Genomic DNA, 24,151 nt, shown 5'->3' with positions numbered 1-24,151 from the left:
CCTTTTAAATTATCAGCCAGAACAGGATATGTTATGCTATGGTAACAATTTAACCCTGAAATCCCAGTGATGTAAGATTAAGGTTTATTCTTTATTCATGTTACATGTCCATGCAGGTTGGTGGGTGGGGTTGAGGGAAAGGGAAGAAGGGAACTCAGGGACCCAGGATGTCAGAGGCTCTAGAGACACCACCATTTGCTGAGGCAAAAGAACACAGACACTGGAGCGCACTGCACATGGGCATGTCATGTTCTCAGCCTAGACTTTCATATGTATCTTCTGCTCACATTTCATTGGCCAGAGTTAGTCACAGAACCCTGCCAACTACCAGGGGGCTAGAGAGTTAGTCTCCTGTATGCCAGGAAGGAAAAAAGTCACAGATTTGAAGAGGCACATTTTTGAGCCAGCAAGTCCAATTGTGGAAAATTATCCTAACTAAATATTTTTAAAAGTTTAACAAAGATGTCAGAAGAATTTCCTCATGATCTTGACTAAACTGTAAAAATTTGGAAACAGCCGTTAAGTATCCAAGTAAGGTATGACCTATGTAGATGTTAAAAAGCATGTACTTACATATTTACTGAGATAGAAATATATTTACAATGTAGAGAAAAATGCAAGTTACAGAAATTACGTATAACAGTTATATTTCATGGAAAAAGTAATTAATCAAATACAGACACATAGAAAAAAGTCTGAACAGATATATACCAAAATGTTAACAGTGGTTATAATCAGTGCAATAAAGGTGTTTTTTTCTTTTCACTTATCTTAAGTTTGTTTTTTTTTTTTAAGTATACTTTACCTATGTACCTAAAAATCATTTAAAAAGGAAAAAAGAAAGGTACTCTTGGGAGGGTCCACTTATCTACCCTATTCTTATCATTACACTCTTATATTTGATGTAAGAAATGTCTTTTTTTCTTTCACATCATGGGACACTGCTACAACAACTGGTCTAAAGTCAGGGCTTTCTACTAGGGTACAAGAGGGTAAACACAGAAACATATCCCCCACAGCTGCATATCATTAGTCCTGCCAATCACCTGCCGAAATGTACAAGAGTTTGGACTCCATCGTGGTTGCTCTGGGCTCCTGCCAGATGTGTCTGGGGTCCCTGTGGCCTAGGATACCACTCTGCAGCAAGCTCTGCACCATCAAAGAGAGTAGGGCACCATACAATTGCTCAAAACGAAACAAAGACCCATGGACTCCTCGTAAATAGATTCCAGAACATACAACACCACCACTAGGAATATTCCAATAAAGACTCCTCTTAAGTATACATATTTTTTATTGAAAACTCTTCCCTTATTATTTTTCCTACTTCCCTTTGCTGCTTCCTCCCCCAATACACACACACACACACACACACACACACACACACACACACAGAGTCCTAAGTTCACTACATTTCATCCCGTTCAAAATTCTTACCATTTTCTTGCCAGGCCAATTTAAAGAGGAACTGTACTCTTGGGATAGGTGTATGGAAAAGATATGTAAATAACATATTTCTCTAAAGAATTCCTCTCTATGCCATCACCCCAACTATTCCCAAAGCATATGCTATTTTTCTTTGGCAAAGCTGTGTACTCAGAAATTAGGGTCTGTTTAAACCATGCATATACTTTAAAATATAGGTGGACACCAATTTGCAAGTTTCTAGTTTGTATTGCAAAAGCTTCAAAATCCTGTGATGTTTCCAGTGAATAGAAGAATTTTAACTTCTAGAAGGATGAATGGACAAACAACTCACTTTCATTTATTAACAGAGTAAAACTGGTTCCTTTTTAAAGGGCAGCCTCCAAGTGCTCCAAAGTCACATTGTGGCTGCCTTTTTTCCAAGAAGACACCTGGTCACATGTAAGGTCCCACGATAAGGTCCCTGCCATGCCCTGTGTTTGGCTCTTGTCCAAAACTGCTCCTGGCTCTACAGAAACGGGGACTTGTCTACAGAAAAGAACTCTTTTAAAGTGACAGACCATGATTCTTCTGGGCAGCACATTTACTGTATTTATTTGATGTATCTTATCGAGCATGGAACATACAAGTCAGGCTCCTGCCAACCACCTTCATGAAGACTGTGCTCATGGAGCCTGCAGGGTGGAGATCAGCTGCCCCCTGAGGACAGTCTTCCTGGGTATTGGTCAGGCTCCATGTGACTGGCTCTAAGCACTGAGCAAGTCTGCTTCCTCCCCAGCACTGGCTCATCTCCTGGACAGGTGACCCCATAACAGAATACTATTTAGGTCTCTGCAATCTCAGGGCCTTCCACCTGTTTTCAATGGACTACCCTGCTTCAATGAAAGCCATCCATAAAGAACTCAAGATAATTCTATGTTAATGGCCTCTTAGGGAATGGACATGATTGTAACTGATACTCTCTTGGAAGGATCCCTAAAAAGCCAGAATCATTCAAAAATGAAACTTATTATCTGTAGTGAACATAAATGTAATTTTGATTCCTTGTAAATTGTCTTTTGCTGTGGACATGCATTAAGATAATATAATAGCAATGTGCTCTTATGAGAATACAAGTTTTCCCCTCTTGGCACCCAAGGGTCACCAAAGGGACAGTAGTGACATGGCTCATAGAAAAATAGTAGACCAAGGTCCAGGAGACCTGGATACAGAGACCATGTTGCCAATCACACCTGAGTAAACCTGGCATGTCACTGTCCCTACTTGATATCTGCAAAATGCAGGCAACAATCTCTGTCCCATTCTCTTATCTGTTTGAGATCTAAAGTGATGGCATACAGGGATGATAAATTGAAGGAGTACAGAGATAGAGTCTTGAGTGAACTCAGGTTCTCTTTCCCTTGAGGCCTGGTGGTGCTCTCTCAACTTGCCACTCTAGTGAGTTTACAATCCCTGGGCACCAGGAAGACATCCTCTCTCTTTCCCACCCCATCTAGGAAATGCTTCCAGCTGGATCTTGACTGGAGAGCAAAGTTAAATTTAAGGATCAACATGGTTAAAGTTTTACTTGGCACCTTTTTAGGCCCAGGTTTCATGAATGAAGAAAGAAAGCTAATCAAGGTACAGAAAGCCAGTCTTGGAGATGTCAAAACCAGGACACCTCAGGTGGAAACTGATCATACAGTTGTGGTTCTACATCTTCCAGGCAATACAATGTGGCTGCAATAGCTGTGAGGGAAAAGCGTACATGGCTTACAGTCATGACAACAGCCTAGTGACTGGGAAGGACATCATAATGAGGGCATGTTACACCAGCTCAACTGAAAGTAGGGACAAAGTCAGATTATTTTCATTGTACTGAGTCCACTGTTCGCAGTGCCAAAGGTTGCCCAACAAGATCAATCCCTTGACTCACAGTCAAGCTTGTTCCTGGGCCTTCCTTTTTTTAAAGAAAAGTAAATGAAGCCTTGTGTGGTCCACATGCCAGTGATTCCAGTAACTTGGGAGGCTGAGGCAGGAGGATCACAAGTTTGAGGCCAGACATGGCAACTTAGCTGACCCTATCTCAAAATAAGAAAAAGGGCTGGGATGTAGCTCAGTGGTAGAGCACCCCTGGGTTTAATCCCCAGAACCACACACACCAAAAAAAAAAAAAAGGGAAGAAGAAACAAAGTAAATAAATATATGGGCTTTAAAGGAAAGTTGAAGGGATAAAAGTGCTTAATCAAGTTTTGTGCTTTCACTGCAGAACCGACTCTCCCTTTAAAGGAGCCCTTACTGTTCTTAGCTCTTGGGCTGCAGCAGTTCTAGGGCTAGACAAGCCCCAAAAGTACAAGGAATCGAGGCTCCTCACCTATTAGCTACAAGATACTGGCCAAACTCTTCAATGGTTTGATAAATGGGTATCATGTGCCTCAACCCACTGTGTGAAGGCTTCCAACATTTTCTCAAGTCACTGCTTTGGGAATGAACAAGTGGCTTTGGTAATTATCCTCTGATGACTATGTCATTTGTGCATGCTCTAGTCAGCAAGAGCATTCCTTCTAGATTAATAAGTTGCCTGTGGACACAGGTGGTGGTCATTTGAAGATTTGAGTCAAGGGTGTATGGGATTCCAGTGTCCACTGCTCTTGGGCAGCCACTTGCCCAGGCTGCTGGTGGGTGGACCAGGCTGGTCTAAGAATCTGTTTTATCCCACTGCTGGGCCCCAGGACCATACTATGGCCAGCCCAGCTTTCTGGTCTCCGGGCACAGCCAGTAGGGAGCTGCTAACCAACTGTCTTGAGAGCCATGGGAGCTCTGGGGAGAGGACAGGGCCAGGAGCTCCTTTGCCTGAATCATAGCAGGGCTGACCTAAGAGCCCTGTGTATTCAAGGCCCTCACTTAGCCTGTGGGGTCTCCCCTAATGTACCTTGGTGCTCCAAATCACCAGACTTCCTTCCTTTCCTATCCCAGGCAAAAATTCCCTGCTCAGACACTTCAGCCAGGGGAAGGGGAGCAGCAGACTCAACTCACCTTGGGGTTGGGTCATGTCCATATGGACCCCACCCACTTCTCAGGCTGTTTTCTCATTAATTCAAATTTAGCAAGAAGAATTTCCCTGTGAGAAAAAGTTTCTAGAGGAACAAATTCCCTTAAGTGGTTCTCAGAGAGGTAAGGAAACACCAGAGTCTCTTATGCTCAAGGCATTTAGAAATGTATAGGGCTAGGGACTTATCTTGCCACACACAGGCAGTCTTTCCCAATGAAGGATGCCGATGGCACTAAAGTAGCCACTGGCCCCACTGAGAAGCTCTGTATCAGAGGAAAGGTTTATGGCTCCAGGCCCTTCTTAGCAGGAACTGAGGCAAGAGGCAAATCGGGGCAGAGCTTCTCTGTTGCTAAGGTCAAGGTTGCCAGCTGAGCAAACTCTGTCACCCTCATGGGACTGGACAATTTCTTTCTCAATTGTCCAAACCTAGCATAGGATCCCACCCTACTCTGAACCCCTGGGTAGCCCCTATACCATGGCAGCCAGTGTTCTGGAATCCTCAGGCTCCAGGACATCATGCCTGGAGTAGGTGGTGGTGCCAGGGGCAAAGCACCATGGCTGTGCTCTCAGGAGACCTCACATCAGCCCCTGATGCTTCTGCTGGTAACTTACCCTTGGTCTTCCTGCCCCAGGGCCACCTGAGCCTCAAGTTCGATCACAGTTAGTAAGATTCATTCCTGATAACTACCCAGCACAAAAAAGATGGTGTATCATTCAACAGGGCTCTGAACTCTACTGTGGGATTTGATTAAAACACTAAATTCTGTTTAAATGTTTAATTGAGCAAATATTTATTAAGCACCTACTTTGTGCCAGGCACTGTGTGCTTGGCGCCCTCACCATGTGCTGTTCCCACAGCACAAGCAACTGCTCAGAAATTAAAACAAAAAAAGGGAATATTGTCGCAACCGTACAAACTGAGAGGATGGGGTATAGTGGATACAAGCGATTTCCATACCAGAAAATTTACCCAGAAACTTGCTTTCTTTCTCCAGATAAGTCATCACACTAAATGGTTGCTTTAAAACATCTCAGTGTTTACTCTGAGAGAAGTTACTCCCTCCTTGCCCCATGGTCTGAAGCCTGGTGGACAATCATGTACTTTGAATGTTATCGAATAAAAGGAGCAAAAAGGCCTGTTGTAAAGGGGACACTGATACTTGAATTAGAAAATTACCTTGTTTTTCGGTTCGTATGGTTGCAACAGCCCTTAAGAAAGATATAAACATCCCTGCCCTGACTGCGTAAACGTTTTAGGTAGACCTAGTTCTGGATTCCTGAGTCAGAATCTTCCAGTTGTCCACAACCTCATGAGGCCAGAGGAGTGAGAGATTTCTATTCTGGAGAGGAGTGAGTGGACGGCACAACTGGTTTGGAAACAGACAAACTGCGCCTGCATTTACAGAAGCAATGCAAACAGGAGAACATCCTAGTCCTATTTCATCACACACACTTGTGGGACTCATGATCGAGGGCACAGGCCTGTGCTGGGCCCTAGTTGTCTGTACCCAACTTGGAGAGGCCTCGGCGGAAGTCATGGAGGTCATCAATCTTCCCGTCTAGAACCTCCAGGAAACTCTTCAATTCTACCTTCAGGTGACGCTGTCGGTATTTACTTTCCTCAATGTCAGTCTTTAAAGACTGTACTTTGTCTTCCAGGTTTTGATTGTCTCTCTCGGCCGCCTGACAAAACAGAAGGGGGAGAAGAGTCTGGAAAAAAGTAATGGGAGCCATTCACAAAGCCTGCTACAGCTGAACCAATCATTCTCCATCAGACTGCCAAAGACCACTAGAGGCAAGTTAAGCCCCTCAACACACAAGCCTGTGACCGTGATGTCAGAAAGCAGGCAGTGGGTGTTTCAGTCCCTCCCTTCCTGCCTGTTCTCTGGACCAATATTTGACCTCAAAACCCAAGTTCCAACCCAGATTGCAGAATGCAAAGTGCTGCCTGAGGGGGCCTTCACAAAGGGCCCAAGGAAGGAAGGCCTGAAATCCTGGTGTGGTGATTTTCAGCCCCAGTCCCAGAGTGGCCAGAAGAGGCCACTTTTCAGTTCCACTCAGAGAGAGAGAGAGAGAGAGAAACAGAATAAATGGAAAAGTGGCTTGTTTCCCCTGGTTCCACTGAGAGGCCTTCTTGAGTCCCAGACCAGCCTCTGGTCCTTGGCTAGGGAGGACTGGTCATACCAGTTGCTCAGGGATGGGCAGTCTGTGCATCCTCTGATACCATCACCATGGAGATTTCTGCAGAGTTGGACCCACAAGCCAATCTAGGTAAATCAGACACAATTCCCAAAGACAGGAGGGTTGTGAGTTGTTAAATGAGTCTTAAGCCTTGCATTCTTTGTGTCAAATAACAGCTCTATTTTGTGGAAGTAAACTGGGACTTTCTTGAACACGTGCCCAGGAACTACTTACCAATACAGAATGGGAATTGTGTAACTCAATAAAGCACTCTTTGTGCATGTTAAGTGAGGAGACCCCTGGAGGTGAAGGAGGATCTAAAAACCCTCATTTTATACATCAGAAAGTTGAGGACATGGAGAAAGGCCTGATGAAGGTCAGTGCCCAAAGTCACAGGCTAGGAAGTGGCTGATATGGACTTGCACCCTGACTCTAAGCTCTCAGGCAACTCTTCTATCCCTCTCTTCATTGTCTCTGTGGTTCTGCAGGAACTTCTTTGGGAGAGAAATAGCCACCTATGCTATGGTTATACATAGAACTTCTCTGTATAAGTGAAAAAACCACAAGACCGATGCTATTGAGTTGGCTCTCAGGGCCAAGGGTGGCATGCAATTACCACCAGCTTTTTACAAATAGAAACTCACTCCTCTTTACCATCCTAGATGTGACAGCTAGAGGGAGTGGATACACCAGCAACACAACAATTGCCTTTGCTTCTGAACCAAGATATGTATTCCCCCCTCTTACCTCTAATTTCTCAGAGACATATTCACACTCTGACATGAGCTGAGGTATGATTTCACTTTGTTTTCGGAGATCCTTCAATTCCTTGAGATACAGGAATTTAAAAAAAATGAAAGCAATCAGATAAATGTATCCTTGAAAATCACCAACCTGTGCATTTACTAATGGAAGCCGTTTTTTGCAACCTGTCCTGACTGCATAAGCAATAGTGGTGATGATGTTATTCTTAATCATAAGGTGATCCGAGGGGCCAAGTGTGTTATCTGCATGATCACATGAAATTCATACACCACCATAAAAAGGCAAGTATTTTTATAGTCACTGTTTTGTACATGACAAAACTGAGGCTGAAAGAGATTTGGTAACTTACCCATGGTCTTCAATGTGTGTGTTCTTAACTGTTTTGCCTCCCAGAATGTAAATGACTGCATGACTGGTAGTTCTAGCTGCATTAGCTTAGCAGAACAACTTTTGATGGCAGGTGATGTATAGAAATGCCCAAGTGTTCTGAGAAATGTTCACCTCACTCTTGGGTTTAAGTCATAAATACAATGAGGAGGCTGCAGAGGGTAACAATGAGGCCGTCCTCTGCTCTGGAGTATCTACACCTTTGTGTGACTCTTGGCTCTCTGTCCTAGTGTTCAGGCAGATGCCAAGGCTAATCACATGCCCCAAGCCACCTGCTGTGTCCTTGGGTTGAGATCAAAGAGGTCACTCCACAAGGCCCAGAGAATGCCAAGGGCACTGCTTGGAGCACCACTACTCACCGTCTCCTTTTCTCGGAGTTCTGACTCCAGCTCCTCAATTCTCCTCTTCAGCTGGGTATTCTTCTCCTTCTCCCTGTTTATCTCACTGCATTGTTCTTCTAACTCATCAATCTTCAACAAACACATTAAATCAGGGATGCTAGTTTAGTCATTAAATAAGAGATTGCCAATTGCCACAGTTATTTTTATCTTTCTTTCTTTTTTTTTTTTTTTTTTTTGTATTGGGGATTGAACCCCTGGGTGCCACTGAGCCACATCCCTATTCATTTTAAAAATTTGGGACAGGGTCTCCCTAAATTGCTAATGCTGTTCTTGAGCTTATGATCCTCTTGCCTTCTGAGTAGCTGGTATTATAGGTGTGCACCACCATGTCAGCTATTTTTATACTTTCTTTTAAAATACCCACTTAAACATTTTCCTTTGTGGTTATCAACAAGCTCCAAGCAGCTCCCCAGGAAGCTGTCTACCCCTACTTGCAAGGGATGCCTCACTTAATACCAATAGGGCTAGTAAGTAATGAAACCTAGCTTCAGGATGCTCTGGACTTCTGCTTTTCTCTCATGACCAGAGTAAGTTTAGGTTTGTTTTAAGGGTCTGTCACAGGCTAGACGTCCCAGATTTTTACATCATTTGAATCATGTCCTGAATTATTCTGTTTCATCTCAAGGGTTCAAGTCAGAAAAGTAGAGAATCTAGTAACTCTGTGGAACAGTAGTCACCAAATTGGAAGTGATGACATTTTAAACAATGTATATCAGGATGACCTTCTTCCGTGTATGAATGGAGAAGGGCCTGGCCAATGGGCCTCTTCCTTGAAAGTGAATGGAAAATCCCAGGACTGCATCTTTCCTTCCTTCCCAGGTCTGACTCCTCAAAAGTGTAACCCATGTAGAGTGAGAGTGCAGAGGCCTGACACCCTGATATTGCTATCCGATGCTGAGTATTTCTTAGAAACATACAAAAGCAGCCCAGTGATAGAGTCCCTAGAAGTAGGCAGTAGCAGTATTTATATGAAGGGTACTGGGGTGGTTGCCATGAGAACACTTCTTAGAAGGTGGTCTGCATCAACCCTCAAAGTCTGAATCTCCAAGTGCAACTGTGGCTGTCCCACCAACTTCCACCTCCAGCCTAGAAGTCAAGCTCCCAACGCTTCCCACCTAGGGAAGTCCACACTTCTCTGAGAACGAAGCTCTTCCTCCACTCCCCAACACTGTCTTTGGTTTTCATACTCCAATCAAAGCAAGGCACTGAACTCTTTGCTTGAAAAAAATGAAAGGGCAATCGATCCCTTTGGCAGACAGCCCTGCTAGGCAGCCTTGGTCAGGAACGTGCAAAGTCAGCAGCTGGCCTAGGATCACCAATTGTCAGCACTTTCAGTACTGAGATAAAAAAATGATGTGAGGTAGCTTTATGTGCCATCAGCACCAAAGAAAGACAGTGAAACAGAGGGCTGGTCTATAGCAGCTCCATTCAGGTCATACAAGTGGTGCAGGGACAGCAGACACCAAGCTAAATGTGACATGTCTCCTGAAACCTGCAGCCTCCAAAGCTTATGCCCCAAAGCTCCAAAATGTTATGTGGGGGTGGGGTTTAGAGGGGTGGGTAATAGTCTCACCATCATAACATGATCAGCACTGAAACCTCAGGACCTCACTTAATGGGGAGTCTCTGGGGTGTCACTCCAAACCCACCTTACCCAACTCGGTAATACCATAGAGAGAGTGATTAATACAGGGAAGTTTACAGGTTAAGTTTGGAAAAAATCTAGGACACTGAAGTTAAAAAGTAGAGAGCATCTGACAGTGGTCAGTACCCACCTTATATGTTTTAAGCAGTATATTTCTTTATTCCCTTCCAGGTTTACATTTTTAGAAATAATTTGAATGGAAGCATAGCAAATGATCCTCATGATTTCCTGGGTCTATTTACTCACTTATCTTCCTAACCCCTTTCCTCCACTGAGGATCACTGAGCCAAAGAAGTGCCAAGCAAAGGTCACTGTGACAACAGGTCAGCCCAAAACCCATGTCAGAGGGAGCTCTTGGAGTAGGACAAGGCTACAATCACTAGTTCATTTATCTTCCCGTTAACAACAGGAATTATAAAACTTGGTTTGGTAAAACTAGTTTACATGGCTAAATGTCTACTTAGAAAAGCAGGGGGATGGGCTGTGATATAGCTCAGCTGGTAGAGTGCGTGCCTTGCAAGCACAAGGCCTTGGGTTCAATCCCCAGCACCGCAAAAAAAAAAAAAAAAAAAGCAGGGGGATGGAGGATGTTCAAAAGCGACAGGCAGCAGGTCGTCCTCCTGCCCCTAGGAATGAGGGCAAACAAGAGGGAGGGTGAGCCAGGAGAAGGGACCATGGTGGTCCCACCTCCTGCTGTCCACTCCAGCCAACAGGCCCTCCCTCCTGCTGGCTGTTATTCTGGGAGGCCCACCTTGTTACGGAGCCTGTCGTTCTCATCTCGGCAGATGGAGAACTGCTTCTTCCACTGCTCCACACTGGCTGCTGACTCCTGCAGTGCTGTGGTCAGCCGGGCATTGCTTTCCCGCAGGGTCTGCAGCTCGATCTCCCATTTCTTCACATTGGCAGCACTGTGGGCAGGGAACAAGTGATGATTGGGATGGGGCGGGGGACAGTGCCGGCCATCACAGTGCATCTCCTTTCACCTGGGGAAGGGGGACTCTGTCACTTAGCTCACCGAGGGAAGCCCACACTTTCACCCACCAGTGAGCTGGTGTTGGGTCTGGATGCACCTACCAACTGCCAAGAGGGACAGTGGCACCTCTGTCTAGTGTGAACATGTCACCTTGCCAGGCTATTAAAGAACTGCCTTAGAAGAGAATGAACTTAGAGAACGAGGAGACAAAGCTTCTAAAAAGAAAGGCTACTGAGCATAATAAAGACCCACCTCCCTGCTCCTTCCTGGCTAACTCCCTGCTGCAGCACTCTGAGAGGTTCTAAATTGCTGGGGTGGACCATGGGGCCCTTTGAGGACATCATGAAAGCCATAAACTTCTCCGGAGTCCAAGGATGCCACACAAACACAAACACACAAACAGCCTGGCTCCAGGGTAATCATGGCCTCATTGTAACCTGTGTCTCCTCAGAGTCCTTAAAGGAAGCCAGATGTGTGAACCAAGAGCTTGAGCACAGAGGAAACAAACTGGGAACCAGACCTCTATGAGCAGAACTGAAGTCCTAACCTCAGTGTGTGAGAGGGAGTTTTGGTTGTCACCTTAGGGGTGACACCTCTATCCTCATACAAAGGCCTTCTGTTTTACCTTTGATTTTATGTGCTTAGTGAGGAAGAAGTTTAAAACAAACTGGGATCAGGTTCCTCTCACTTACTGCTTCCTTTTGACTCTCTTAATTTCTGTGCCTAGAACCCCCATATCTGTGGCACTGAATGTGAACGGAGATGATGGGGCAGAGTCGCACATGACAGGCCCATCAGGTTTCTCTCTGGCTGAGAAGAGTTCTTTCTAAAGACTTTGGAATAAAATTTTTAAGTAAATACAACTGTGACTGAATAATCTGCATTATTTTTCAGCCCACAGCCTCAAGAACCTAGGAATGTGATTGGAAAATACATATTCACAGTTTGAAATACCACAGACTGAAAAAATAGTAAAATATTCCAAAATCTGATGAATTTTGGAATTGATGACTGAGAATTTAAGCTGATTTTGGGAAATGGTTTCACAGCATTCATTAAACCAGGATTTGAAAACATTTATTTTTAGGGGTGAAACACTTTCATCTAGGCAGTCCACTGTGACTTAAACAGTCAAAAATAGTCTCACAATCGCCTGATAAGTAAAAAAACAAACTGGTCACAGTTTTGTCCTTTGAAGTACCTGATAAAGACCCAGAATCCAAAGGCAGGTGATGAGATCTAAGGGTTTCACACACTTTCTGGAATTCCTAGGTCAGATCACAGAAATTCAGCTCCACGCACCAGCCAGCTCAGCTGAGATGGGGAGGTAAATGCCAGCCCTTTGGTGGCTCTAGCTGTGGAATGTGACTAGCTGACTGTGAGATATTCCTGAGAAGACTGCAACTGCAGCCTTGAGTGAAGGGCAGGCAGTATGGGGTGAGGGAAAGGTATACTTTTAGACATGTAATCTTGGGCAGGGAATCACTTTAGCGACTCAGCTTCTTCAGCTGTACAAAGGAAGAATTTGCCAGGATGGCTCTCAATATGACACAGCTTAAATGGGCATGTCTGAGGAAGATAGTTTCTCTTCCACAAAGAAGAGGCTGAGGGAAGCTAGTCAAAGCCCCCAGCCAGGGAGCAGAATGATTCTGAAGGCACTCCAGGCCATCCCCTGATATCAGTACAGGGATCATGTTAAATGTATAGTTCTACTAAAGGAAAACTGATACCTCACAAAATATCAATCTTCTTACCACTTCCCAATAACCACTGAGGTGCTTAACCACTGAACTACAACCCCAGTTCTTTTTATTTTGGGGGCAGGGCCTTGCTAAGTTCCTGAGGCTGGTTTTCAACTCATGATCCTCCTGTCTCTGCCTCCTGAATTGCTGGGAGGCTTACAGGTGTGCACCACGGTGTCTGGCCCAATAGAATATGTATGAATGTATGAAGTGATAGATATGCCACCTACTCTGATCTTATCATTACATATAATATGTATGTATTAAATATTCACAAATATGTACAATTATGTGCCAACTAAAAATAAAAAATACACATTTAAAAACATGGAAAAAAAGAATCTATCTCGGGATTGGGAATGTGGCTCAGTGGCAGAACACTTGCCCAGTACTTGCAAAGTCCTGGGTTCAATCCCAAGCACTGCAAACAAAACAACAAAACAAAACAAAAACCTTGAAGAATGTACCTATCTGTTTAATGATTCATTTATGATCCTCAAAAACATTTTAAAGTTTACTTCACATGATCTTGTACATTTCTTTCCAAGTTTATTCTTATGTATTTTGTGGTTCCAGTTCATAGTGTAAAGGAAATATCTTCTTCAAGTATATGTTCTATGTGATGGTTTTTGTGTATAGAAAAGTTACTGACTTGTGTGTGATTTCATATTATTTTTCAAAGTTTCTTAGGTTTTATATCCTTTTCTTTGTAAGGTCAAGACTCAATCTTATCATAAATGTATCTCCTCAAAAAAAAAGTGCAATCACAGAGCCATACCACATATTCTCTCACACTCTCATACACTCACACACTGACACACATCCTTCTCACACATGTACTCACACACACCCTATCACACAAACATTCACACATATCCCAATTACATCCTCACACACTTTTAACACACACACACACACACATATACAGATGTTGATGTGGTTGGCAGACAGAGAAGGACCATGAAGCCAGCTGCTCTTTCTTTGCAGGGAGATGAGTCTGGATGCTCAAAGGAGGACAGTCAGCCATCTCTCTCAAATTTCCTGAAATCCTTCTCAGTCTCAAAAGCTTCCCAGAAGTTCTGAATGTGGAGAAAACAGGATCTTGACACCCACACCCACCTCCCCGGATGCCACTACCAGAGATTATTGAACCCAGGGGGCCTCTACCATTGAGCTACATTCCTAGCCCTGTTTTTTTATTTTTCAGTTTGAGACAGGGTCTTGCTAAATTACTGAGGCTGGACTCCAACTTGCAATCCTACCTCAGCTTCCTAAGTTGCTGGGATTATAGGCCTGTGCCTGGGCAGGATGTGAATTCTAAACAAGCCTTACCTCTGTGTCAAAGCAATCTTCAGCTTATCATTCTCAGACTTGAGATGAGTGTCAGCTGGACCCACGTGAGAAGCCTTTTCATCATCTGTCCCATTGACGCTGGATGCCTGAGTAGAAGATGGGGTTTCACACCCAGATTCCTGGCCAAAGTGAATTATCTTCACACGTTATTGCTCATCCTCACACTGCCAGCAAATCAGTCATAATGAGAAATTATGTGTTGTGAGTGTGGACAGACCAACTCATCTAACTAGAAAGTACTGAAGACAAAGTAAAAAAGACTAACAGAGAGTATCAGTAATGGGAAGAAAAGACCTTGAAGAACACCGACAGCATTCAAAAAGTCTGTGTACTTCACTGACAAGAGAACACCTAGGCCATAGCTCAGAACCTTTTATTCAAACTTCTCAGATAAAACTACCAACTTTGAGTATTTGGTTTCCTTAAATACCACTGGACAGAAGTCACAGGTTAAAAGGGGAGAAAGGATTATTATAAACACTAAAGAACAAGAAATAGTAAATGAAGATAGAGAAAAAAGTATTACAAGTTGAGACAGCTTAAAAATCCTGGGGCCATGGAGAGTTAGATCAACGTACTCATTAAGAACACAGGAACCAGCTATGGATGTTTGCATTTCCATCACTACTTAGCCTTGTTATGAATATCCTGAAGTGTTTTCTGTAATAAGCAAGCCACAAGGAGGTGAAATCTCATCTGGTCTTGGATAACATCTTAGAAAAATCTTATTTGGCCTGCAATAAGTATAAAGGCAAAAGAAGGAACCATGGAGGGAATTATGTATATATTTGACTAAATTTCTGCATTACAAAAAAAGCCATAAACAAAATTAAAATGCAAAGAAGAGCCAGGGGAAACATTTGCAGAAATATTAAAAATGAAATGTTAATACCTTTTCTATATTAAAAAATTCCTAACAGCACTCATCTTTTAGAGCTTCATACTGAAATATTTATAGATGAAATATCAGGAATTTGCTTTAAAATGGGGGTAAAGTGTGGGGCATAGATAAAAAAAAAAAAACTGGTTCAGATTCCTAATTATTAAAGTTGACCTGTATGTACGTAGAGATTCATTATACAATTGTGCCTAGCTTTGTACATGTGAAAAATTTCCATGTTAAAAAATATGTAAAGCCCTTAGATATCAATACAAAATAAGATGAATATTTCAATTTTTTTTAAAAAGGAAAAAGACTATTGATATTTACAAAAGAAGAAATGTATACATCAACAAACATAAACAAAATCTAATGTCAGTAGAAAAGATACGCAAGATGAGAAAAAGGCAATGAGATACATTTTTTTAATCTGTCAAATCAACAAAGCTTTCTTTTAGCAAGGGTGTGGAAAGAAAAAGCCTCATTTGGAGCCAGGAGGAGGTAGAACTGCACATTTCTGTAGGCCAACTGTACAGAGTGCATCAAAAGCTTTAAGAATGTCCAGGACTGCAACCCATGCTCCATCTCAAGGATTTATTCTGCAAAAACTCAAACTTTGTCAAATGTACAAAGATGAGGCAAGAACATTCATCACAGTGTTATTTATATTAATGAAAAATGAGAAACAACGTGGATGTCCCAAATCATAAAGAAGCTAATGGTACAAGTCATGACACAAACAAATTTGAAAGGGAATACTTGAAAATATAGGGAACTGATTATGATATAAAAAATTTAATAAAGGTTATAAAGGATAATAGAACAAATTCATTTGACAGTTATATTTAAAAAAAGGTACACACCAAAACACTACCAAAAGCCATCTTTAAGTGGTGAGAGAACAGGTGATTTTATTCCCTTGTTTTTTTGTAGTATAATATATGTTTTAATTCTACAATAAATATGTATCATTTTTATAATCACAAAACTCATTTTTAGTGCTTTTGTAATTAGGTTGTTTAAGTCTTCAACTATTTGGAAATCTTGGCCAAAGTGCATTCTCTAGGAGATTCAGGAAAAGCAACTGATTTCAAATAAAAATAAGAAAAATGCACAATGATCTCTATTTCCGGGGAAATATAAATAAAAATCAAATATCAGAGACAGAATCCCATTCCTATATAATTAACTTGTATGTAACATGTGTTATGTGTGTATATATGTACACATATATGTATATATATATGTACAAACATCTTATTGGACATTATTTTAAGGTTTAAAATACTTTTGGGGGGACAAATTTTAAAACAAAGGCATAAGAGAAATTCAGATGTTAAGTTTAAAGATATCACTATAATATCTGTATTCAGAAAAAGACATTTTATTAGAATCTCTCTATACCATGGACTATTCTGTAAAATTTACATACAATTTTATATATCTTTAGAGATTAATCAATAATTAATAAACTAAACTAACAATGTTAATACTAAATTAACAACATAGATTAAAGATTATTTAGAAAGTTCCCATCTACCTGGAGCCTAATACACTATTCATTTCCATAAATCCACACGGGCCATCTTGTGTGTGTGTGTGTGTGTGTGTGTGTGTGTGTGTGGTGCTGGGGATCGAACCCAGGGCCTTGTGCTTGCAAGGCAAGCACTCTACTGACTGAGTTATCTCCCAGGTCCCTGGGCCATCTTTAATATGGTAAGCCTAGGACAAGGTGTTGTCTTTCCACCTGCACACAACCCTCAAGTCAATTCCAGATCAACAGTCATAGAAACTTCAATGTCCACCAACTACCCAGTAATAAACAAAGAGCTAATAAATAATAAACTAACCACTAATGAAGAATTCTGGGTCTTTCACAAGCACATCTTCACACATCCCACAGTACATCTCAGCCCAGCCAAGCAGATTCCTGACTGTACGCGAATATAGCATGCTGATTCCTGACTCCAACTCCTTGTTCTCCCTTTCTCTGTCTTTCTACAAATAAGCTTGTCAAGCCTTCTATCACCACCACATGTATCAATGTAGACACCAGCAATGCTGGTATTTTTATTTCAGGTTAAAGTGTATCCTTCTTAGTCACTCATCACACTTTTTTAGCAGACAGACCTCTCAATTCCTGGCAAAGCCAGATTTTCTCTGGTTAAGACAGAGTTGTGGGAATAACATCTCCACCTGACTTGTTAAAACCTGATAAAGACAAAGGGCTCTCTGATATCAAGTTTTCTTTCTGATGGGTACAAGGTGCCTGCATCCACCAATGAGAATCCTGTATACAGACCCTACCTCCCAACACAGTAAGGAAACACAGTGCCTTGCCACCTTGCCACCAATTTTTAAACACTGAATGACCACAGCAGGTCTCTCAGGCCTGGGGGCATGCATTAATTCCAATTAATTCCAATCTCATTAACCATTTTCCATTAAAAATTGTACCACACCTTGAAATTTCAAGAGTCTCAAAAAAACATGTCACATCCACCTCACTGAGCAGCCTTCAAAACTCTGCTGCTAAAATTCCGTTTCTTGCCAAGAGCACCAAGGAAAAACGAATCTTGATCACCAATAACACTCAGATTTATTCACGGACAAATTACTTACTTGGGAATGATTACTGGAGGTCTCGAGTTTCTCCTGGGACTTGTCTTTGGCTAATTTGGCAGCTTCTTTTACCTCCTGGAACTTCTCTGCAAACTGAACACAAAGAATAGTGATTACATTTTTATTAATGTTATCCTTGGTCAATATTCAGAACCCGTCTTTATTATTTTGTATCCATTTTAAGTCAATATATTCTATACAAATCCCAGACAATTTTATTTGAGATTAAAAAGATATGAACATAAGAAATTTTTTCTAGTAAATGCTATTGACCCATGTCAGATCTGAACCTGTTTCAAAGCTACTGAAGCTGGTTTGATGATTAAGAACAAACAAACAAAAATCTCAGGTAATAGTAACTAAAACAAAAGCATCAAAAGAAACAACCACATCACAGATGGGATCCATGAAAAACTTGATGAACCCTATTGAAAAGATCCAAGAACTCTCAGAAGTTAATGCCACAGGAAAAAAAAAAAAAAAGAAAGAAAGAAAAAGAAATACCCAAAAGCTTGGGTGAACTATTCTAGGTTTTAAAACAAAGATAAAAAATAGTTGAATACTGCTTGTGATTAGATCCTTAATCATCATGTAATTTGTTTGAAGTACACCAATAACTTCCCTACGTACATGTGTGAATATACCACAGTGAATCTTACCATTATGTACATCCACAAGAAATTAATTAAAATAAAATAACTATGGGTAAATAGCAGAAATATCAGCAGAGAAGAGGGAAGTGGGACTGGTAAGAGAGGGGAGGGGAAGGAGAGAACTGGGGACTGGATTAGAACAAAATATATTCCATGTTTTTATAATTATATCAAAATGGCTTCTACTGTCATGTAGAACTAATAAGAATCAATAAATTAAAAAATACATAAAGTACATTAATAAAAGGAAGAAATGTGGCAAAATGCTAATAACTGTTAAATTTAGGTAATATGTATAGAGTGTTGATTAATCTATGCTCTCTGCTTTTTAAAAAGTTTTAACATTTCCATAGTAAAATAAAATCTTAAAATCCCAGGGATATCACAGTAATCATAGCTCATATTCACTGACAAGGTGACTGACTTTCATTAGCAAATATGGTGTCTGAATAGAAAGCAGTCTGTGATTGATAATGCTAGTATTACAAAACAAGTAGAACTGAGTGTGGTGGCTAAGAGAACAGAAGGTAGCAGGTTGCAAGGCTACAGACAATTCTGAGGGTTTTGCTGGGGACTCATCTCTTTGTGACATAGGTTGTCCTCTGAGTATCTTCACAATACCCACAACAGCAGTCTGCTTCAGGAGACCTTGACAGATAACAGATGCTGGTGAGCTCATCAGCCTGGGTCTAAGCAGAAAAGGTCAGCCTTTTGGTTCTGGCCCAGGTTGCTGCTGCAGGTCCCCTTAATAAAACCAGTCAAGGGGCTTCATATTTAACCTTTCCAAAGCTGTCAGAGGAAAATCACATTATCATTTGCTTGAAACATGTAAAGCCCAGCAAGGATGGACAAAGCCCCCCTACTCTTCAGGAAGGAGGTTCCTTCAGGAAAAACTCATGTCATGAACTCCATGATGGCAGAGTCCCTGCCACTCCCTCCCCAACACCTGGCAGAAGGCAGGCACAAATGAGATTGTTCAGTGAATGAATGAGCCAGGATTCAGGTGTGCACACTCCTGTCCACCGAGAAAGAAAATAATCACATCAAATACTTGGCTTTCACCCTCAAAGGAACTCTTAAGTCTAGAGGATTTCAATTACATTAAACAGGTAGAAATCAAAATTGAAATTTCAGATAAGAAGCTTAAAATGCAATGAAATAGGAAAATCCCTATCAGACATATTTTAAATAAACATTCATTTTAAAAGATATGTTATGGCTAGGCATGGTGATGCACACCTGTAATCCCAGTAGCTCGGGAGGCTGAAGCAGGAGGATCAGGTATTCAAAGCCAGCCTTAGCAACACTGAGGCACTAGACAACTCAGTTAGACTCTGTCTCTAAATAAAATACAAAATAGATCTGGGGATGTGGATCAGTGATCGAGGGCCCCTAAGTTCAATCCCCAGTACAAAAAAAAAAAAAAAAAAATGTGTTATTAGCAGATACATGATGAAAAGAAGAGGTGAGAAATGGGCCCTATCATTTAGACAGAAATTACTTATGACAAAGGAGGAATCATACTAATGAAGAAAATTATTCAACATATAATTAAGATAAGTTTAGAAAATTATAGGGCAAGGAACTTAAATCCTTACCATAAGCCAGTAGCATGTTAAATCACTAATGAGTTGTAAGAGGTAAGTATGAAAAAAAAAAGTTAAACCTAAAATATCAGGATACAAACATTGAATGTTTATCAAACTTCTACTTCTACTTCTACTTGAAGAGTAGGAAGGTAATTTTCTAAACTTGGAAGAAATCAAAGAAAATCACAGAAGTGACAGGCTTGACTACATAATTTAAAGTTCTTGAATATAAAATGGAAAAAAAAACTAATGTAGAAGGAAAACAGCAGTTGGGGAAATTGTGTATAGCTAGGCGAGGACAGCAGAAAAAGGGTTATTATTTTAGTACAGAAAGAATTTGTACAAGATGAAAAGGAAAATATGAAAACTCTGATAGATAAATAGGAAAAATTCATGAATACAAGTACAATAACTGAACAATGTATAGAAAAGATTGTTCAGCCTTGCTGGAAATGCAAATCAAAATAATGGGGAACCATTCTTTGCTTGCTAAATTAGCAAACACTAAACACAATTATCAACCTTAGTGCTGGCAAGATCTTTCTGATCGTGATGTATTTTGGTACAGCCCCACTGAGAAGCAATTTGGAAATATATATCATGAGTTAAAAAAAAATCTTTCATACCTACTGACTCAGTGATAATGTTTCTGGGAAACTATTCTGCAAATATACTTGAGAATATGGGGAGAAAAAAGGTCTTCAACATAATGATCATAATCCTAGCTTTATCTACAATAATGAAAACTGGAAGAAATCCAGAAAGCCCTGGCAATGATGAAAAAATGGACCCCTTTAGCACCTTCACCACTTAAGAGAGGTGCCAAAGGATTATCCTTCATGAAAAATTCTCATGAAGTCTACAGTTTCCTAATACTTCTCCATTATTATATAAAAACACATATGCTTGTAAATTTGGAAAATTACTTTAGAAATAATTTTTTTTTAAAAAAACTATGATCCTATCACCTATTAGTGAGCACTAACCATATAAACTTGATATTATTTTTAATATTTTTTTATGTTGATAGACCTTTATTCATTTATTTCTATGTAATGCTGAGAATTGAACCCAGTGCTTCACACATGCTAGGTAAGTGCTCTACCACTGAGCCACAACCCCAGCTCCTGATATTTTCTATCTATATATATATCCATCACATATATACAGATATTTCTTTTAAAAAAATGGAATGATATCATACATCTCATTTTATAATCTCTTTTGAAATTAACAATGTGACAGTAATACTTCCATGCAATTATATAATTTCTATCAACATTATCTTAATTGCTTGCAAAATATTATGCTAAAGGATATACTGAATTATTAATTTCCAATTTTTGGCTGTTTAGATTATTCTCCTCCCATTTATTTTCTTTTGTTGTTCTTTATAATGATGCTGCAAGGAAAATCCTTGTAGCTAAATCTTGTTACTCCATTATAATTATTTCTTTAGAATGCATTCCTGTAAATGAAACCCATAGATCAATGGAGAGTCAAACCAGAAAAGTTTCTGCAATACATTACCAAATTCTCATGCCTTTATTATTAAGATCATTTTATACAGTTTTTAAAGTTGTGGTAATAATTTTGATCAAAATAATCACCATCATTATCATGGAAAATGAGAGAGCCAATATTGCTGGATTTTGTCTATGGCTTTTTCTTAGTCTTGGTCACTGAAGACCTGTGGCAGAAATACTATTTGCCATTCAAGTCTACTTTTCTTTTCTCTAGCTTAACAGAATCTCAAATTTGTCTGGAGCAGAAAATTCCCTAGGTGCTGGAGAATGAGAGCTGGTCCAAGATGATCATAGCAACCTACTTCCGTTTATTTATTATTTTGGGGGAAGGGGTTAGGGATCCAGGGCTGACAATGGAATCTTAAGAAGTCAGTCATGAAGTTTTCAAGGGAAGTATTGTGGTATCATCTTCGCCTCTCCCTCTTGCTGCGAGTGCAGGATATGACATATAGAGCTTAAGTAGGCATCTTATCACCAGGAAAGAAAGGCTAATAAAAGAACAAACATAGGAAAATATGATGCAGAACCCTCAGTTCCAACATTATGGAGCCATGTCAGCAACTACCTACCTCAGGACTTCTTTTGTATGAGAATACCTATCTGTTCAAGGACTGCAATTAGGCCTTCTGTTACTTGCAGTCAAAAACATTCTATCTGAAACATATCAAAAGAATGATTAACATCCCCCATTTTAAAAAATTCACTCTTGGTGGGCATGGTTGCACACTTACGTAATCCCAGCAACTCAGGAGGCCGAGGCAGAAGGATCCCAAGTTCAAGGAAATAAACCTTCATCAATTTAGTGAGGCCCTAAACAATTTAGTGAGACTCTGTCTCAAAAATAAAAAATAAAAAGGGCTGGGTTACAGGTCAGTTTATCACTGGTTTAAATCCTGGTACCAAAAAAAAAAAAATTCACCCTTAAATCAGGAGGGTAATGTTCTTACAACTACAAAGGAGACTGGGTAATGTTCTTACAACTACACTGAGTTAATGAAGTAAAGAAAGGGGACACATTTGAGTTATGGATATAAATTACTAAAATTGTGTGAAAGCAAATGCCTCATGTGTACTGGGGTTGAGATGGATCAATCATGGAGCACTCGTGACTTCATCCTGGATTGCTCTCCATTAATGGCAGAGTGTGTTTCCTTCTGTCTGTGATGAATGAGATAAAGCCAAATTTAAAACAGGGACAACTTAAGATCAGATGCCAGAAAGAATCTAAACTTTAATAACTGGCTCATTCTTATATTTGGTTCTCTCTCCTTTTGTCTTTTTATTTCATAAGCTATTCCTTTTATCTGAACATGCAAGTTCCTTTTCAATGTTCTTTAGTGGGTTGAGGTATTATGTCTTTCCAGTGGGTGAACAGAGGAGTTCCAGTTTACTTCTGGGAATATACAGTATCTATTATTTTTGGAAAGGCTGTCTCAAGAGCAGAAAGTTTCCCTGCAATACTTTCTGGACTGTGGCTGTGAAGTGGTCCTTGTAATGAGAGCAGTTAAGACCAAGGTATCTATTTTCCTTTTGGGAGCTAGAGAGAGAAGTAGGCATAAAGTGTTCTCACATGAAAACGCGCACACTGGGGTTCCTTTCTCCAGGCTGGAGTGTTTGATCACTGATTCCCCTAGGGGTCTGTGGGTGGTTACTCTGGGAAGTCAAGAATACTCAGCCACAGATGGTCCCTCAGCACACTCCTTGGGAACCCGTTAGGCCCAAGTTCCTTCTGTGCTAGCTAATTACACTTGTCGAGGAGACTGCCGGCTTCAATTCATGCTAATTTATCAGCATGTGGTAATGGCTCCCTTCAAAGAGAAGGGGAAAGTTGATTTTGAAATATTTTGGACAAAGGAAACATCCATCCAAGAGTTTATTTGAAAATCTTTGTTAACAATGACAGGTCACAGTCACAGAGCAGAGACTCTAGTGCTGCCAGAGACTGAATGACTCAGGAAGGCAGGACACTCCTCCTTAATGATAGGACATTTTCTTCTGTCTGAGAAAATTTAGAAGTGGCCGCCCTTGGAGGCAAGCACAGCTCAAGGTCTCTTTAGCTCTCTCAGGCACAAAGAATAGAACTTCAACAACTTGTTCTAGGTTTTTGTCTGGAGTTTTGCTTTTGATTCTTTTCATAGAAACTTTCTCCCTTTATCCTTCCTACCTATTTCAATTCCGTCAAATACTAAAGAAATTGTTCCAGGAAGCTATCAGTGATTCTCTCAAATCATCCTGGGCTTCAGGGAAGAACTTCTGACCCTGGATAGGATCAGAAGCCTGTGTGAAGATGGGCCCAGGTCAGGACCCAGAAGCTTCCCCAGCAGTCTGAGGTTCCCAAATCCCTTCCTCTGAGTATGAGGACGGTAGGAGAGCCCTGTGGGGTGGGGGGGTTTCCACCATTCCCTTCCCCACGGGGCACCTCTTCTGAAGGGAAAACCATGCAAACTCTTGCCCACTCTAGACGGAGGCTCTGGCCACTCAGCCCTGCCAGTCACCATCAATCACACTGGCTTCCACTTTACGTAAATTCTCTCTGCCTTCTTCTCCATCTCACAACGCAGTATACACAGGGAACTCAAGTAGCTGAGGTTGTACTAGGCAATTCCCCAAGAATCTGGAATTTTGTGGAGCTCCCTCTAGGAACAGGGTCAACATCTCTGCACTCTCAGTGCCTAATACAGTGTCAGCAAAGCAGGAGCCCAATAAATACCTGCACAGGTAGTCAGCCAGACATTCATGACTGACTAGTCTAGAGGAAAAAAAAACTCCTTGCTTCTGGAAACCAGCCTCGTTCCAGCTGGCCTGGCTTTTCAATCCTCCCTTGGATTCCTTGAGATACTCCAACATTCTTCTAATTAACTTCTATGTCACATAAACTAGTCAATATTACTTTCAACTTAAACATTCTTAATTACCTACACAGGGCTCTTCTACAATCCTAAAAGGAAATTTATTCTCCTAATATTATTCTCCTTTTA

General features: G+C 40.9%; 1 protein-coding gene across 2 annotated transcripts in view; it reads right to left on the bottom strand.

Moving 5' to 3' along the window:
- Nucleotides 1-741: 741 nt before the first annotated feature.
- The window catches only part of Homer2 (homer scaffold protein 2), an 87,610-nt gene continuing 64,200 nt past the window's right edge, over nucleotides 742-24,151 (bottom strand). Inside the window, exons 4-9 of one of the 2 annotated variants that reach the window (XM_047538799.1) lie at nucleotides 17,406-17,498; nucleotides 13,883-14,022; nucleotides 10,587-10,743; nucleotides 8,149-8,259; nucleotides 7,385-7,465; nucleotides 742-6,139 (exon numbers count right to left, since the gene is read on the bottom strand). In XM_047538799.1, the coding sequence (XP_047394755.1) occupies nucleotides 5,951-6,139; nucleotides 7,385-7,465; nucleotides 8,149-8,259; nucleotides 10,587-10,743; nucleotides 13,883-14,022; nucleotides 17,406-17,498 (771 nt within the window). In that variant the 3' untranslated portion in view covers nucleotides 742-5,950. The remainder of the gene's footprint in view (nucleotides 6,140-7,384; nucleotides 7,466-8,148; nucleotides 8,260-10,586; nucleotides 10,744-13,882; nucleotides 14,023-17,405; nucleotides 17,499-24,151) is intronic. The other variant, XM_047538800.1, reaches the window with a different exon arrangement.

The sequence above is a fragment of the Sciurus carolinensis genome, chromosome 2 (assembly GCF_902686445.1).
Source record: "Sciurus carolinensis chromosome 2, mSciCar1.2, whole genome shotgun sequence".
Taxonomy (NCBI): domain Eukaryota; kingdom Metazoa; phylum Chordata; class Mammalia; order Rodentia; family Sciuridae; genus Sciurus; species Sciurus carolinensis.
Note: the sequence above shows the minus strand (reverse complement) of the source record. Positions and strands in the feature narration are given on the sequence as shown.